This window comes from Spea bombifrons, chromosome 11, assembly GCF_027358695.1.
Source record: "Spea bombifrons isolate aSpeBom1 chromosome 11, aSpeBom1.2.pri, whole genome shotgun sequence".
Taxonomy (NCBI): Eukaryota; Metazoa; Chordata; class Amphibia; order Anura; family Pelobatidae; genus Spea; species Spea bombifrons.
In genome coordinates, this window is record NC_071097.1 from 7,730,115 (window position 1) to 7,749,558 (window position 19,444).

At 42.3% G+C, this 19,444-nt stretch overlaps 1 protein-coding gene across 1 annotated transcript in view; it reads left to right on the forward strand.

Annotated features, from left to right (window-relative positions):
* Positions 1 to 18,871, forward strand: part of LOC128468736 (anthrax toxin receptor 1-like) — a 49,435-nt gene extending 30,564 nt beyond the window's left edge. Inside the window, exons 13-18 of the mRNA XM_053450517.1 lie at positions 368 to 463; positions 696 to 734; positions 5,593 to 5,691; positions 9,641 to 9,808; positions 9,892 to 9,972; positions 17,407 to 18,871. Of these exons, the coding sequence (XP_053306492.1) occupies positions 368 to 463; positions 696 to 734; positions 5,593 to 5,691; positions 9,641 to 9,808; positions 9,892 to 9,972; positions 17,407 to 17,598 (675 nt within the window). The 3' untranslated portion in view covers positions 17,599 to 18,871. The remainder of the gene's footprint in view (positions 1 to 367; positions 464 to 695; positions 735 to 5,592; positions 5,692 to 9,640; positions 9,809 to 9,891; positions 9,973 to 17,406) is intronic.
* Positions 18,872 to 19,444: the final 573 nt, after the last annotated feature.

Below are 19,444 nucleotides of genomic sequence, written 5' to 3' on the forward strand. Positions count from 1 at the left end.
ACTCTGAATCTACTCAGATCTGTAATGATTGAATGTATATTATAAGTATATTATTAAATCTGAAATCCACATGGTTTCCAAGGCTTCCTAATCATTAATATATAATAGTATATGTGAATTATTATGTATCTGAGATATATATAATATAAAATTTATTTATGTGTTCGTGATGGTGTGTATATGTGAATCAGTGGGTATGTGATGTATATGCCTGTGTGTGTAATCTCATCCGCTTCATAGCGTGTCCCTGAATGGCAGAAATAAAATGTGGTCACCCTAGGCCCAGGGGCTTTTTTCGCACCAGGGCCCCGTGGTTTCTTGTTACGCCCCTGTGGGTAATAATAAACATTTTTTTTCTATTACACAGCGCACTGGTATCATCCTGTTCATCTCTCTCCTGGTTCTATTCCTGCTTCTCCTCCTGGCTCTGCTCTGGTGGTTTTGGCCGCTGTGCTGCACTGTGGTAAGTGATTTACTACAGTTTTCATGATTTTACTGCCTGCTACTCATTCGATATTTTCCAACCCAAAAAATATCCGACATTAATCCAGATTCTACCTTTCAGTGCCGGAATTACATACTTCCAGATACTAAGCTCTCTTTAAATCAAATTCAAATAAAGAAGGGCTCCAAAGAGATCCCTCCACCGACTATGTTTTGATATTTGTAAACTGTTTACTATTGTATTTCTACAGGTTATCAAGGAGCACCCACCTCCTCCTCCTCCAGAGTCTGTAAGTATTGTGTACTTATTTATGTTTATAAATCAGATAAAAAAAAAAAAAAAAAAACTCAAATAGAAAGACAAGTAATCAGACAGATCACTTCATTGTACTTCATGCTAATACTGTAAAAGCATTTAACTCTTTCATGGCAAAAGGTTTTATACAACCATGAAATACTGATTTGTGCACTCAGTAAAACCCACAAATTCAAAATATGTAAAATAATATGTTGACCTTACAGTTTTATTTAGTCACAATTCCAAATTTTAAGTCTGTGCATAAGGAAAGAAAAATAGAAAATATATAGTGTAATATTGCCAAAAGTCAAAATTTTGATTATGTTTGGTAGTGCGCAAATGATGATTTATGTTGTAGTTAGCCTCCCAGCCATGGAATGCCCATAGAAAGAGATAAAGGGTATACAGAGTGTTATTGCAAACAGCAAATACTAGTATTGTTTAGTAATGAACTCACATATGTCTGTGGAAATGAGAACGCTCCTCAAGATCAAATATGTTGGTCTTCTTTTCTCCCAATTCTTAAAGGAGTGTAGAAGATACAGCAAATATTCTTCCAAAATTTATTCCACAGGATATATATATTGTAACTGAACGTCCTTTAAAGCACAAGGAATCAGTCAGAGATCTTTCAGAATCACTTGTCTTCTAGGGTAATATGAATGCCAGTTCCAGATCCAGATAAAATCGAAAATGTTTATTTTCTTCCAACCAGCAGCTTAAACAAAAATACAATATAAACAAAAATAAACCCTTGCTCATCTGAGCACTAACTAAACATAGGATTGTGTTTCCTCTCTAGGTTGGGGTGGCTTCCCCGCCTTCCAACAAAACACTCCAAACAAACAAACAAAATAAATCCAGCAAGGCTTTTTGTCCAGCATCTCTCTTAGCTGGAAATAAGAAGAGAGACTGAATAGCACCAAGCTGGGCTTTTTAAACCCTCCTGATTAGACCAGGTGAGCTGTAATTGGTCACCTGTAAATCCTGGTCTGGATTTTAAAACTATTGGAGCACCAGCCCACCCTGTTCTTCTGGATACTCCACCCCAGGGACCCATTACACAATTTACAAATCACATTCCTATAGTGTTTTTTTTTATTGTGCTTCTCTTTCCCTGGGGCTTTAATTTTACAGGTAAGGGCACACAAAATTAGCCCAAGTAGGGCGTATATACCGCCCATCCACTACTGCACCGACCTTTCTGTCACAATATATACAGTAAATGATATACCCGTGACGGGAACTACCTGTATCCCTACTGGGGACACCCGCCAGACGTTACTTCCTTCTGCCCATGGTCACCAGGAATAGAAGACTTGGATCATAAGGGGAAAATAGCATCAAACACAGCAGCAAACACAGCCTCTCGGGAACCTCGGTGACACTGTAGCATAGCAATACAGTGCTTTACCCCAATAACAAGACAGAACTCATACTGAGGTAAAACAGGAACTGAATTTATTGTGGAGGGCACAGATATTAACACACAACATAATTGGATCAGGAGCATAATCCCATCAACTACCAGACAGTCCAGCGCCTCTATACAGTTCTATGGCCAGCAATGCCCACCCGACAAAAAAAATCACTATTTTCTGGGTGATCCAGAGGGAGCGGCTTCAATCCTCGGTTACCAATGGAGAGCTCAGGGTACGAGGATGCTATGGTCCAAAAAGTGACGTGATACTGAGCAATAGCGTCGGAAACTTCCCCACAGTAGCCGGGCCAGAGTTCCATAGCCGTGGCTGGGTAAACCCCCGGTCCTTAAGATCAGTAAAAAAAAAAACAAAAAAAACAGGGTCCCCAAATTAACTTCCTCTCCGCAACGACCACCAAGTGTTGCCCACCACCAGCATAGTGTAACCCCAAAAGTGGGACAACAGGTGTAGCAACGCATTTCCATGGATTCCATTTCCATGGATTCGTGGCTAGGTCCCTGTCAGGCGTATGGAGCGTTTCCGGCCATGTAGAGCCCCCATAGCTGGCTGGTTCATGGGAGTCTGGTTAGGGCAGGCCTAATGGGGTTTTCCAGTCACCCTGTGCCCCCCCCCCAATGACTACAGGGTGACTTAGGCATAAGAGGGACTGGGCATGCAGGCAGTGAGTCTCCTCAGGAATCAATCAGTGTCCCCCTCCCAAACTCAAATCTACCCCATGTGTCCTCAGCCTCAGGGGTAACCGTGACAATACCTTACTTGAATTTTTTGTTTGAGAACTGCTAAAAGCTGTGGTATACATTTTGGAAACTGTTTACTGTATCTTCTACATCTGGTGCAGTAATACTCTTTTTTTACAATAAGCATTTAATGTATGCATTTTTTCTATACTTCCCTATTATGCAGGCCAGTGAGATAATTATAACACAAAAGAATCCTACAACACCTTCCACAAATAGCGTGATATTACAAATATTGTGGTGTATATAAGGATCTCATCCTACAAAACAGGGAAACTCCTATAAACTTTGTATACCTTGCATAAAAAGAGTTCTACACAAGCCCTTATAAAAATATATATCCAGACAATCAAAAAAGACATCTTAAAGGTTCTCCTTTTTTCAAGGGGTTAAGTCGTAAATTAATCATGACTATTATAAATGGGAACACATTATACTTGCTACATAAAATTTTAAAGAGATGCATTAAACTACATGTGTGTTTCAGTCAGTTAATTTCATATCTGAAAGCTCGGAAAGCTATATGCCTTCCTCACTGGTCCCTGGAGAAATCAGTGATATAAATTGTTTCTGTTAATAGAAAAGACTTATTTAACCCTTGATGACTGGGGAAATGAGGGCCCAGGGAAACATTTTCGAAGTTGTAACAGTAGCAAATTTCACTCCTGCCACACCTTATTTTGAGATTTTCCAAAGAGCTGAATGCAGACCTATGGTAAAAGTCAAGCAAAGCAGTCTGCGCTTTAATCCACTGGAGAAGCAGTTAATGCTGTGTGTCTCGGCAACAGATATTATTTATAAAGCTGGAGCTAGTTCATTCAGTGTCCAGACATTCCCTTAAACCTCATGAATTGGTGTCATTCATCATTTTTCCCATGGAGTATGAAGGGGAGTCTTTATCAAAGATGCTCAGCTGGAAGACCGGAACATAACTCTGAAGAAAGCTGAATAAAAAAGGAGAAAATGAAACGTTTGCCTGGTTTGAGTGATTAATTAGTTGTCACTGACGCTAAAGAATATATGCATTATACTGATGAAGATCTGGAACATATTACTAAGAATTATCATTTGAATAGTACATCTGTTTTGCATTCCTGACTCTTGGTATTGTCACTTAGTATTATTTTCCTAATATTTCTAATCTATTGAACATATCCTGTTACTGTATGGCATCTTATATAACGTGTTTTCTCACCATGCTACAATGCCACTGCTATTACTATTCAATTAAGCACACAAAATACCACTCCGCCCTGAGCATAGCTATTGGGCAGAAACCTTCGTCTGTGGTTAATTTTAAGATTAACACCTAAATCTAACTTGATAAAAAATATTGGCCCAACTTTCTAAAGGTCCAATGGTGTCCAGACTTCCAACAGACAACATAGCGAAGGGCAGAACATCTGTTTATCATAATAAATATATCACAAGGGTCATGGATGAACTCTATTAAGAAAATAGAGTACAATGTAAAGGAGAATTATTGCCCTTTAAACATAAAAAAAACTGTGTAAGTGGGGTATTCCTTTAAGCAGGGAATTTGGAAAACCCAATCTGGTCTGCCCTAACCAGACTCCCATGAACTAGCTGGCTATGGGGGCTCTGCATGGCCAAAAACACTCCATGCACCTGACTGGTACCTAGCCACAAATTCATGGAACTGTATGGCGATGCTTGCCGACAATTGGAGTCTTCCGATGAACATACCCTCCCCTGGAGAGAAGTGCCGACTGACCCTTTACCCTGGAGTTCACTCAGCCACTGGGGAGTGAAGCCGCCTGAATCCCCTCTCTGGTGCTCCTGCTGGGGAGATTAGCCAGCTGCACCATCTCCCAGGCACTCACACCGCCGCTGGGGAGTGATGCTGCCTGTATCTCCTCCCTGTATCTCCTCCCTGGTTCTACGGCTGCTGCTGGGGAGATGGGCCAGCTGGGCCATCTCCCAGGCACTCACTCAGCCGCTGGGGAGTGATGCTGCCTGCATCCCCTCCCTGGAGCTCCGACTGCTGCTGGGGAGATGGGTTGTCCGGTCTCCTGGATGATGAGGACAGAGGCCAGCGATGAAGATGGTACTGCTGAAGTCTGGATCCTACTGGAGACTGTCCCATAATAATCCGAGGCTGCCAAAGTGAAAGCCCTCTGGAGAACATTCTGTTGCAGCCCCAAAGTATGCTTGCTCTGCATGCCACTGCAGAGCCCAATATCATTTCTCCAGCTTTACCTTTTGTTGGACCAGCATTTCCAATTCAGATATCCATTGCTCCTGGGGTCACTATCCTAGGAATGGCATTCATAGATTGGGCTATTTGATTATTGTTTATAAGGATGAAGAGGTATATCTGCATACCTGGGAACTTTCTGGATTTCATCCTCTCCAGGGCATGAGGAGCAACATTTAGCCATGCGTGCTCTCTGCCCAATTCCTTGCCATTACAATACAGTTTCCTGTCATCTGAGCTTAGGCTTGTCCTTATCAGCATCTAGGCATGCTCCTTGTATAACAAACAGAGCCATTTCCCCCAGATGAGAGTGGGCTTTCACTAGCCTAACCTGATAAGTTCCTATAAATGTCTATCTGTACCAATAAAAACTTTAAGTGAGGATATATCATTTTAATAACACAACAATTGCGTGTCTATTCATTTATGAGTTTGTTGTTTTTTTATTTGTAGGAATCAGATGATGAAGATGGTCTGCCCAAGAAAAAATGGCCCACAGTGGATGCCTCATATTACGGGGGAAGAGGAGTTGGAGGGATCAAAAGGATGGAGGTGATAAATACTGTGATGGTACCATACATGTAGCATTAAAGCATGAAGGCAAATGCTATGGTATTGGTGAATAGGAGTTGGAAGAATCCAAAATACGATTTTACTGAAGGAAGCATCAGCATTATAAATGTTTAACTCCAGCTATACAGATCCAATCCAATAATCACTACTAGATTTGTGCATGGCAAACAATTCGGATCCATTTTTCATTTTCCTTTTACAGTGTTTGTTTTCAAACAACAGATTTCATTTTCCGGCCTCTGGTTTTGGATGAGATTTAGAGGGTTTTTTTAATTAAGAAATTAAATTTAGAGCAATGATTTTAAGGGGTCACCTTCTGAACTGACTTTTCACTTACAGCAGCTGCATTGCTAAAGAAGAAATCAAGATTAGATTATTTGTTGCAGGACCACCAACAACAGCAGCAATACACAAATGTAGGTGGTATTGTAAGTGTATTGCTGAAACACAACGTTAGAACAATATTTCAAGAAATGGCTTCTAAATCCACCCCACCCAGTCAATTTTCTGCACTAGTAGAACACTTACACTATTTATGGGAGATGAGCCTCAGTCTCAGCCGAGTCTCACTGACTGTCTGACATGTCTACCGCTCATCTGTTTCTGTAAAGAAAAAACACACAGACTGTTGGGACCATCCATTACAGTCATAATCAGTGTGGCTGCCCCTCTGCTTCATGCCATAAGTGTTTTGGCTACTTCAATCTGTCAATACCTTTGATGGCTGGAGCATCAAATGATTAGCTCACAGAAAGGATAATATTTAATGCAAGCTATCAACATACTGAGGTCCCTGACCTATGCCTGACGAGGGACCCCAGTGTGGTAATATGTGACTCTGATCGCAGCAACCATATTGGCACCAATGATAAAAGCTAAAACGGGGAACAAATGAATCTAAATGGGGATTAAAGTTATCTGCAGCCCTGTGTCTGTGACACTAGCTTTCCTCTGCTCCACTACATAAGGAGCAGCAGGGGTTACTTTTTGTGACGGGAACGACCTGTACCCCAACTGGGTACCCCCGTCAGACGATCCTTCCTTCTCCCCATGACCACCTCGAACATGAAACTTCAACTGTCAGGCAGGACTAGCATCGAAGACAGCAGGAAACATAGCTCTTTGGGAACCTCTGCGGCACTGTAGTATACAGAAGCATAGCAATACAGTGTTTTACCGCCCTGACAAGGGCAGCACAGAGGCTTACCCCAATAACAGGACAGGACTCGTATTGAGGTAAAACGGGAACTGACATTATTTGAACCAAAAACATGAACTATATATAGAAGTAAGAAAGGGGCAAGACAAATGTCACAGGATCTAATTACCATTTCAGGAAGGAAGTAATTAGATCACATCCTGCAACACAATATCCGGGGAAGGACAGAATTACATGAGACATAAATAATTACATTAATTGGGGAGGCAGACATAGAATGATGACAGACATATAATTGAATTGAAATAAACAATGGCTAGGACATAGAACAGGGGCTAACAGGATTAACAGCTACTGGCTGTGTATTTAGTTATTTTATAAACAGCAGTAGAGGGTACACAAAAGACAATGAATGGCAGTACTAACACCTAGCACCTAACACATTGATATACATTTCTTCACAACCCAGATAATCAGCCTTCTGCAGGATGTCCAGCTGGCATTTACAGTTCTGAGTCTTTGAGTGGGAAATGTGGTAAAACATATAATAGGGGAAATCAGTAGAAAGTGGGTCCCTGTACCTACTTCCCCAAGAACAGGACCATTTCCTAATGTCAGGGGCCATTGTCAGCAGACAGGAGGCTAGCCATCAGTCCCCTCCAAAAGCCCCAGTGACGGAAGGTTCTGTCACACTTCTGGATCACATTTACCTTCCCAATATTCGTAAAGGTTATCCAGGGGACCATGGACCCTCCACTTAAAAGCTTGAAGGGTGTATAGCCATTCGACTGATGGGGCACTTCCCATTATGCAAAAAAAAAAAAAGAAATCAGGAAACTTTCTCACAGTCTTTGTGGGAGTTTGTAAATCTTAGAACATCTGTTTGAGGGTTCTGTTGAATTTGCCCGTTAGTCTGAAGATAATACGGGGCAGAGATAATGTACCTTTTACCAGACCTGCTCCATCTGGCCAAGGGTCCTACAATATCAACTGTAACCAGCTGAAAAGGTTTCATGACAATGGGTAGTGCTTGAAGAGGGTTACAGGCCATGTCCTCATGTTTTCCAACCTGCTGACAAATGTCATGGGTACATCAGAAATACTTCATATACGGGAACATTTGGAATCAGTAGAAAGAGGGGTTACGTTTTTTTTGTGGGCAAGAGGGCTGGGTGATATTCAGTGGGACTCTCAGGTCTCATCGGCCATAGGTAGTTGGTAGATCTTTTCACCTGCCACATGAAGAGTGACCACCGGTCTGGTTAGGGAATAAGCATCAGGGTTGTACCAGGGTTTGTGGCCCCAGAGTCAAAGAGCCTCTTCGCCGGCTGGCCATTCAGGTAAACGGTCTGATAGTGGTAGAGCTGATGGTCCCCGCTTTGCGCCTGTGTCAGGGAAATCTTGTGATAATACCCACAGTCAAAAACTGTACTTTCCAGAGTGGTTAACTGCACAGTGCTAGCTCAAGTATGAGCCTCCTGTAGGGTAATAATACACCATAATCCTTTGCTGGAGTACTGGGAGTTGGTGGGTGTGATGGTTGCAGAGATTGCTGTGGGGACATTGGCTCTGAAGATGGCCTCACCCATGGCATCCAAAATATTCAGGGCCACTAGGTGGCTGCCTGGGAGTAATAGTAGTTTATTTGTTGGTATAGAAGGTCGGGTAGCTCCAGGAACACCTGCCAAACCCTACTTCTTGCCATAGCCACCAGGAATACATTACTTCAATCCTCAGGAACCTTGGTGGCACTGTAGCATAGCAATACAGTTCTTTGCTGTCCTGACAAGGACAGCACTGAGACTTGCCTCAGTACCAAGACAGAACACTTTAAAACAGGAACTGACTTTATTGGAAACAGTACATATATTTATACACACTCCATAATTTATTCAGGAGTCTCTATACAGTACCATGGCCAGCAATGCCCACCTGACAAAAAGTCACTATTCAGGGGTGATCCAGAGGGAGTGGCATCAATCCTGGGGTACCAATTGAGAGCCAAAGGTCTGAGGATGTTATGTTTTAAAAAGCGACTCCCAGCTCTCTGCGGGTCATTCACTAGATCCCCCTGTGTGGTTCTGGGATTTTTGCTCACCGATCATTTTGACACCACGGGGTGAGATCATGCGTGGAGCCCCAGATCGAGGGAGATTATCAGTGGTCCTGTATGTCTTCCATTTTCGAATGATTGCTCCCACAGTTGATTTCTTCCCACCAAGCTGCTTGCCTATTGCAGATTCAGTCTTCCCAGCCTGGTGCAGGTCTACAATTTTGTTTCTGGTGTCCTTTGACAGCTCTTTGGTCTTGGCCATAGTGGGGTTTGGAGTGTGACTGTTTGAGGTTGTGGACAGGTGTCTTTTATACTGATAACAAGTTCAAACAGGTTCCTTTTACCGAGGAATTTACTAATGAACTCATTAGAAACCCTACAATGTGATTTCCTGTATTCTTTCCCCCCATTCTATCTCTCATAGTTGAAGTGTACCTATGGTGAAAATTACAGGCCTCTCTCATCTTTTTAAGTGGGAGAACTTGCGCAATTGGTGGCTGACTAAATACTTTTTTGCCCCACTGTATAAAACTCTATACTGAAGGAATAGATATTTATTCTTCCGTTAACTTGCTTTGTATAAGAGCTGTGACTTTGATTAATTAAATCAGCTTGGTCCACATGTTGTTCTATACAGATTGGTTTTAGCGTGGATATACTGTATATCAGGATCCTTTTTATCTGTAGGAGCTTAATAATGCCTAACTTTTTCTTAGGTAAGATGGGGTGATAAGGGCTCTACTGAAGAAGGTGCAAAGCTGGAAAAACCTAAAAATGCCATAATAAAGCTACCAGACCAGGAATACGAGCCATGGGAGCCAAAATCCAAGAAATGCCCATCTCATCGGAAACCACAAGAGAGAAAGTGGTATAGTCCAATAAAGGTAATAACAATTCTCCTTTCTTGTTTTCCCCAGATTTTGTTTAATTGGTACAACCATATCCTTCATATTCTGCCTTATTATAGGGCAAGCTTGATGCACTGTGGGCTCTTCTGCGAAGAGGGTATGACCAGGTGTCGCTGATGAGACCTCAGGCAGGAGATAAGGTAAGAGGATACTCCAAAAACAGAATGCACAATGTATTAAACATATCAGACCACATGTAATTGTGAGTACATATCTAGGACTCGCAGTGGCGACTCTAGAAACAATATACAGGGGGGGCACACAAGATACCACAGTCAAACTGGGGGGGCATTAATAATTTCCACCATTAAATCATTTTTTATTTTTTTTTTGCCAAAAGTAATGTGCTATGGAATGATACTTTTGTTATTGGACAATACAATACTTGATCATTTAACATGGGAAGCCTGAAGCCACAATTTAGTATGACTAATCCTTGAAATCCTTTAAACAACACAATATCTTAACTTTTGCACTAAATGATTTCAGGGCCTAATATTAGATCCTGCTGCTGATATATAAATATTAGCCCCTGCTGCCCATATATATTAATATTAGCCCCAGTTGCCGATATATATTAATATTAGTCCCTGCTGATGATATATATATAAATATATATATATATATAAATATTAGACCCTGCTGCCGATAGCAGGTATAGATCAACACACAAACCCAGCTTTGAATGTATAGATCAATTTAAATTCACTTGTGATCTCAGCACTGAAGGTATATATCAAATAAACAGAATCAGACATACAAATCCTGTATTTGCAGGTATACAATAATAATATATGAAACGTAGCATCGCAGGTATAGATCAAACAAATACATGGAAACAGCATTGCAGGTATTAATCAACTGAACAAGACATACAAACCCTGTATTTGCAGGTATACATAAATAATGTATGGACACACAGCTTCTACAGAATAACACACAAACCCAGCTTTGCAGGTACAGATCAATTGGAATTCACATAAAAACACGGGATTAAAGGTATATTTAAAACCCCCTAAATTACAGGCATAGATCACAGGTTGCACACCCCAAAGCCAGCCCTGGCGTCCACACTGCCCACATAGAACCTGGCCAGCACCCAGATAACACACATACGATTTGCCATCTTTGTCCCATATACACCCGGCCTGTGCCATCTCAGTCCCCAAGGCTCAAACATCCTGCTAGTGCCATCTTTGCCCTTCCACAATTATACATCTATGATACACACAAACACATTAACTCATGCTCTCCCTCATTCAGACAAATCATCCATTTTAAGAAACTACGTCCCTTGGAGCTTCAAATGAGGGACTACATGTATTTCTAGGACAAAAGTTGAGTGCACAAATAATGATGGAATATGTCGCTTTGGCTAGAAAATTTGTTTTTTCTAACCATGGCGACATGTTCATTTGTGTCTAGCGCACTCCAGGTTTGTACTAGAAACACATACAGCCCCTCATTTGATGCGCCAAGGGGTGTAGTTCTTGCAAATGTGTACTTTTTTGTGCCATAATTTAACTTCCTACATGAGCAGTAATGCCACGTCAAGGCTTCAACCCTAATTACTGATCATTCACATGCCTTTCATATCTCCATTCACTCGCAGAAGCACACACCATACTTTCCATACATTCACTCACAGAAGCACACACCATACTTTCCCCTTACAATCCCAAAGAAATGATGGTAAAGGGAGAAACAAAAATCACTTTTACAGCAAAAATAAGTTTTGCAGTAAAAATGCAGGGTGCTCCAGGGATGATATGGTTACTCACGTACTGCACAGGCTAAATGGCTGATTTTAATAATATTTGCAGTTCATCAGGATTTCAAAAATTGCCTCCCTCTACCGTTGGCTTAATTTAACCCCATGATCAAAGGGATCATGGGATTAAAAATTAGTATCGGCCATTTTTAAAAAGGGAATGTGACTTTTTATAGCTACATGATCGCTGTGGTAACATTGGCTACCACAGTGATCATTTAGCTAGAATACTTAAACTTTTTTATTTTTTATTAAGTTTAACTACTTTATGTTTAAATCATTTTTTTTTACATTTTTTTTAACGTAATTTTTTAAAATTCTTTTACAAGCTATATACCGTTGGAAAGGTGAGATAATTACCTTTCCAACGGTATATGTTGGAGGTCTGTAGCTGCTTAGATGCCTGAGATACAGGCATCTAAGCAGCATGCCCCCATTCCTCTTTAACTGACAATTGTCAGTTGTTAATAAAGTTGCGCGGTGACGTCATCGCGTCATTGCGCGAGACGTCACCGGGCAGATCGGGTGGCCCCGGTGATGCCCTTCAGTGTGAGGGGCAGATCACCGGGGTAGGGGGTGATGGAGGTCCACAGACCTCCATCAAGGTAAGATAGTGCTAGTGACGGCATGGTGCCGTCGTTAGCACCCGACTGGGACTGCTAGCGACGGCACCATGCCGTTGTTAGCAGTCAAGAGGACTGTCCTTGGTGGCTCCAAATTCGGCGGGGGGGCAACAGGGGGGGCATGGAATATCCTAGGGGGGGCAATTGCCCCCCCTTGCCCCCCTGTAGCGACGCCACTGAGGACTCGAGGGAGCTTTGTACAAGCAACACTTCATGGTAATGAATAGATCATAAAAAAAGGTGGGGATTTCTGTTTTTTTTTTTGTTTTTTTTTTAAGTTTTACTCATATGTGCTCCTCCATGACACCCATAATCCACGGCCATCTGCATAGCAATCAAGAGGACAATACCCTTACCTGAGCTGCTACAGTGGGGTATAAGGTGTTGGACAAGGTGTCTGCTCTATCAATGCCAGCACTCTAGCAGATTACTTGAAGTCTGGCCCAAAGGAGCCACCCTCCGGGTGTACTTTGGTGAAAATTTGTTGCGGACTGCAGAACTTCGTGGAGACCCTAGATACCAGGGTGGAGTGCACGGCTCCCCACACAACACCACAGAGCTGAGAACAGGTGGGACTGCGTCCCTAAATCCCATCCAGAGGTGATTGGGCCTACAGCAGAGCTACGAGCGGCAGCCATCCTAGTGGAGCCTGTGGAGGAATGCCACTGTGAGTAAGTTGTTTTTTTGTGTTTGCTCCAATAGCTCTACGAATGCTTTAATATCACTTGACAACTTCTGGTGCAGTGGCATACGAGGAGGGAGGTCTGACTGCTGAACTGCGAGTAATCACAATTGACATCATATCTTCATGTAACCACTTTCAGTAATAGTGTTTGAGGCTAAATTTAATGAGCTGAATTCATCAGTGGACAACACTCTCCAACATTAAACCACCAATGCTAACAAAATAACTAAACTGGATTAGCGCCACAGAGTCTTAGAGGATACAGTTCTTAAACTCCACGAGGACTTTGAAAAACTGATCTTTCAGGACTATTCAACAGAAGTGTTGGCAAGAGCCAGGGATTTGCTGTGCTCTTGTTTGAAAGGAAAACATAGTTACATAAGAATTACAGCTGCTTTGAGTATCGACGGCCTCCCATGTTCGAGTCCTTGACTTATGTGTGGAACTTAAGGACTTGGGAAGTATCTGGTGCACTCCCATGCCCTTGCTGTTTACAAAATCTGTTGGGCTTTTGAGCCTATTACTGTACTTAGGTGTCAAAACCCTCAAGAACATATCTCCCACATTAAGTAAGATACACTCAGAATGGCATCCAGGGGAAAAACTAACCTTAATGTACTTCGGCAGGGTTTCTTTGATTAAGTCTGTGAGTTTCCTACATTGTTATACCCGCTGTAGATTCCACCCATAGATGACAAAAGGCTGATGCAAAAGTCTTGCATGAAGATGAGGCTAAACCGGTCAGTCCCACTTATAGCATAGTGGCTTTGATGAGACACACCATCGACTGGCTGCTCCCTACTCCTTTTTTTATTGACAACGAACTGCTTTTACATAGCATTTGCTAATCTCCTTGAGCACATAGCTGATAACCCCTTGCTAGGCCCCACGATACAAGCATGGAAAATGAGATTGGCAGTGGACCCTTTTTCATTCCAGGTTGAGTAATCCCCATTTCCAAAAAGATGAGGCCCAATGCCCTTTGTGACAGCCCATCTGTTTATGCCGTTATTTCGGCTCCATACCTGTTTTCCTGTGTTACACCCCACCCCTGTGGGTTCTCACAAGGATTAAAGGTTCACGGACCCAGTATACCCCTAATGTTGGTCGGATTCCACCTTCACCCCCCTGCTTGGCGCCTTACCGGGACCTAGCCGCAAATTCATTCAACTGTGTTCATTCAAAAGGTTAATCCCTTGAGCAATTGGGCTTTCAGAGGCAAGGAAGATCTTTTCGGCGGAGATACTCAGTCTGAGTACGGGTCACATTGTTGGCAAGTGCTGGGACGCTTCCTTTCTACCGGGATTGACTGACAAGACGGCAGACTTCAGTCACCTAGATGGGGACATGGATGTGATATCAGAATTCCAGGGGCTGCTGGGGGTCATCTTCTCCTGCTACACCACTGCTCTGCCTACAGAACAATATCAGGAACTGAGGCAACAGATTTCAGGGTCACTATGGGAGGTGGCCCTCCAGGAGGCTGTTATATGCCGGGGTCAGTGTCTTCCAAGCCTCAGACAATGGATTAGAGACCAGCGGGAACTACGGATGTCATTCCTGGGACAGCAACCCCAGGAGCAATGGGTATACGAATTGGACAAGCTGGTACAACAGGAGGTAGAGCTGGACAACCGATATCGGGCTCTGCAGTAGCACGCAGAGCAAGCATATTTGGGGACTGTGACAGAATGTTCTCCAGAGGGCTATGATTTTGATGGCCCTGAATTGTGGGAGAACCTCACCGATTTCGTTGAATTCGGCAGCGAAGGGGACTCTGATCTGGAGGAAATACAGAGAGGCTATGCTTGGTCTGGAAAAAGTCCCAGAGCTGGGACCTGATCTGGACTATCTGGTCATGAAAGAGTGGCAGCTGGAAAGGGCATACCGACAGCTGCTAGACCGTATTTGGCGGACTGCCCCAGAGCCAGAGGATATTACAGCACCAGCAGAAGCGCTGGCATCAGGGCAGAGTGTCGCTGGTCTCTGCCCACTTCTCTCTGTGGCCACACAGTGGTAATTGATGGGACTGCAGTCTCCACTAGCACAGTGCCACATTACATCCCCGGCAGAAGTGCTGGCATCAGGGCAGAGTGCCGCTGTTCTCTGACCACCCCTCGCCTTTGTTCCCGAGTCTGACTGTGACAGTCCTGCAGTGCCCGCTAAGACCACCCCAGCCGAAGTTTTGGCAACAGGAGAGAGGCACGACAATTAAAATGGGTATTCAAAGTTATGGCAGATCCTATTGGCGGTTGCCGACAGACCATTCCACGCCAGTGGATACACCCCCATCAATTACCTTACTTTACACTAACCTGTTCTTTGTGGGGGGTTTTTTATATATTTTCCCTCTGAATGCTCACAAAATTAGGTAAAGTGATGGAAAATCCCCTCCAAGTTTATCGATTCAGGTGTCCTGATTTCAGAAATACCTAATTTATATAGAATTTCCATACTTTTCCAGCACATATAGGGAACATACTATAAGGTGTACATTATTGGTAGAATTTTTACATTAGGTATGATGAGATTGCAAATAAACCAAAAATACCCACAAAAGTATATATTTCTGTAAACCAGACAACCCAGACTATTGTATCAGGGGTAAATGGGCACTCTTCATGCAGCTATTTGGCCACCAATCACTGTCAAAGGTGGCCGCAGAAATTATTTCCTGCACTTTTTTTCGCCAACACTTATGTGTTGCTTAGATGATTTTAAACAGGGTATGTGTTACTGCAGAAAACCCAGCCAAAATTGTTTAGCTGCATCTCCTGATTACGGAGATATGCCATATCCCATGCCTTACAAATAGTACCCCATAGTGTAGTATTTTTTATACCTATAGCTTAACGGGTTTAGGGGTTGTGAAGGGGGCAGGAGGGTTATACTTTTTAGATGTTGTGTTAGGACAAAGGGATGATCAGGGGTTTTTTTTTATTATTATTATCTTTTTTATATTTTTTTTTTATTTTTTTTTTTGTATTTTTTTTTAAATGCAGTGCAGTTTGGTTAGAGGTCCTCAATGAGGTCACAATGACATCACTTAGCTCACGTTATTGTTTTTTTTATTATTTATTGTATTATTTTAGTGATTTTTTTTTATTTTTAAAATCACTAACATTTTTTTTTGCTGATTTGTCTTTCAGCATGTGAGGAGACTGAGAAACATGGCTTCTCACTCTCCTCCCTGTGATCCCCCTGCACATATCACACTGTGATCTCTATGCAAGTCCCCACAGACTTGCATAGAGATCACAATGCCTGTGATCTGTGCCTCATTGGAGCGATCGGATATTCCAGCAGGGTCTGGACAGACCCCGCAGAGGATATCCTGTACTCCGATGGCCTTCTGGGTGACGTCAGCAGTGACGATCGGGCATTTAAAAATGTAACAGTTTTCTGCCGTTTGCGCCGGAAGCTGTTACATGAGATCGGGCAGCAGATGCTGACTTCTGCTGACAGTCTAGTTGATTTACATAGGGAAGCCATGCTGACCCCTTCAGTCCCCTATAGACATACCGGTGCGTCCATATGCGTTTCTTTAGATGCGTTTTATGCACGTACCGGTATTTCTATAGGGGACTGAAGGGGTTAAATTAGGAGCCTAAGACTTAAAAGTGCTTTACAGCATGGCTCCCCTATGTAAATCAACTAGACTCTCACACAAAATCTTTACTTCTCAAAGCTTTTCATTATTCTAGTTGGTATAGCGAACAGGTCCGTAGTGTCAGACGCCCTATACGACTGTAGCGTCTGTGGGACCGTGGGGGAAGGCCTTAGTGACAGCGTACAGGGTAGTTTATTTTACAAGTGACGGTGGACACCCTGGACACAGACAACTAGCTTAATAGTGTTTATATAGTAATTGTTCTTTTATTTTAAAGAAAAATTATAAAATGTAGAAAAATGGCAGTAGTGTTCACGGCTTGATTGTTCACTTTGCTGCCAAACACGGGTGGTTGGGTAAATCTTTTTGGTTCACCATTACAAGCGCGAAAGCAAGCGACAGAATGCAGTGAAAGCATCCATCATGTCCTGTAACAATGAAATTCAAGACCCAACCGTCAGCAGGAAAGTTGATGTTGACCGTCTTCTGTGAAAAAGGTGGTATGACGTTGGGAAAACTGCATCATAATTTGTTTTGAAATAAAGTGAAAAAAAAGTGCTGAAACTTTTCGAACGTCCCTTGTAGTTACTTAAAATAGAAAACCAATGTATATTTTATTGGACAAACTCTGGGTTCTATTCTGAGATTCACTTTACACACGTCTTAAGAGCCATCTCGTCTTTTACCTATACAAGTACATATTCACTGTATAACACTATGTTGTAAATGTACCTGATTTTGCGATCATGCAATTTGTTAATAGGATGCTGATATTTACATATTTATTAGATCTACTTATTTCTTAGTAACAGAAACTTAGTAACACAACTCCAACAATTATATGTACTAAAGGGGAGATTTCACTAATCTTATGTTGTTTTACAGGGACGATGCATTAACTTCACACGGCTTAAGGCAGACGGTACCTCAACCATCTACACTCCACCAGCAACGAGCATTCCAGTTAAGAACATTCCAAAGAAGCCCATGCAGCGGCAACCTCCACCAGGCCCTCCACCTGCACGGGTCCCACCAGGGCCTCCACCCTCTCGCCCTCCACCCCAGCCCATTAATTGAGTCCAACCTAGGGGATTCAATATACAATACTAACAGTGGCCCGCTAGAGCAGCTGTTTGGCCACTGATCACAAGTGTCTTTGGGATGATGAATGAGTAAAAAATGCTGACTGAATGTGGGTTCTCACAGCATAACCTCCAAAAGAGAAACTTGCATTGCACCTAATACATACGTTTATGTAGTACTTATCCATCAGAGTTTGGAATATTTGCTTTTGCACTTTGCCAAGAGCCAACTTTTCCACATAGGATAACGCTTTATGACATATACAAAAATAATGAAAATAGCAATAAAATCTAGGACTTGACAACCCAGACAACTGCAGTAAATGTGCTATGCAGCCAGCCCAGCTGTTAACTGTGACTATGCAGGTGCCATTAATGCGTTTTCTCCCTACCAGAGAGTCCTGCATGGGTTATTCTATATATTTTGCTGAATAATACAAGCAGTTCTGGCATTGAAGGGGTTAAATTAGCCCTGTCTATTTATTCTGTTATGGTTTTGGTATTTTAAACAAATAGAATTTGTTGCTGGACAGCAAAATCTACCCCATTTGTGCTCAGGTTGCAACCTGTCTTCAATGCATGTCACTCACCAATATACTGTTTTACTATTTGAACCTATTGTCCTCTGTATTCTCAGGGGGAAAAATCATTAACCTCTGGTAGTTTGCCCACAGGGTACTATTGTTTGGTGCTTATGGTTTATTATTGGTGCTTTTGGATGGCAACGCCTGCAGTATAGTTTTGCAGACAAGGCAGCATTATGTACGTGAAACAGCTCAAGCTCTGTACAAAGTATAAAAAGTTGCATGTGGTACTGCTGGGCAGTAAGTTTAATATATAATATGTGCTGAATTTCACACTTCAATAACATGAAACCTCTATATGGGAAAATGCTATACTAAGAGTAATGTTACCAGCGAAGCATGAAATGTTTTTATTACTAGGTACTCTTTAAAGCCAAGAAAAAGGGCCCTATTCTATGAACTGTCTAAACTGTCTAAATTGTATTAACAGTGGTTTAAAATGTATGGTTTGCAATGCAGCTCCATGACTAAACCTTAAGCTGTGATTGTGGATTCTATACTATAATTCAATAGGGTGCTCAGAATAGCAAAATTGCTGTTCCAGATCATAAAACATGTCTAATCTAATGCACAACAGAAAACTCAGAATCAGTGACAAATTCACACTTTCAAAGACATTCCCAATTCCTTACAAATTATTTTATAGAAAACTAAAAATTGTTGCCACATAACATAAACCATAAATACATATTTAACAAGAACTGAATTGCTCGACTAAAAATGCAGACTGTAGAGATCTTGCTTGCCTCTGAAAAGTCAATTTCTCAAGCACTTGCAGAGACTTAGTAAAGGGTACAAACAGAACCCCATTTATTGAAGACAGCACAAATATGTATACACAAGACATTATAGGATTAGGAGTATAATCTCAGACACCAGACAGCCCAGCACCTTCATAAAATTAAAATTTGGTCAGCAATGCCTACCTGACAGAGTCAGTATTTCGGGGTGATCCTGAGGGAGCAGCGTCAATCCTGGGGTACCAATGGTGAGGTCAGGGTCCGAGGATGATAAGGTCCAAAAACGTCATGATCCGACATCGGGACCTTGAGCGAGAGTGTCGGAAACGTTCCCGGGAAGAGTCTGTGCAGTAGTTCCATAGCTGTGGCTGGGTAAACCCCAGTCCTAAAGATTGGTAATATAATCAGGGTTCGTCAGTGAGCTCCCTCCTTGTAACTACCACTGAGTATTGCCCACCACGAGCTTAATGTAACCTCAGAAAAGCGATGCGGTGGGCGATCAGGTATCCGTAGCAAC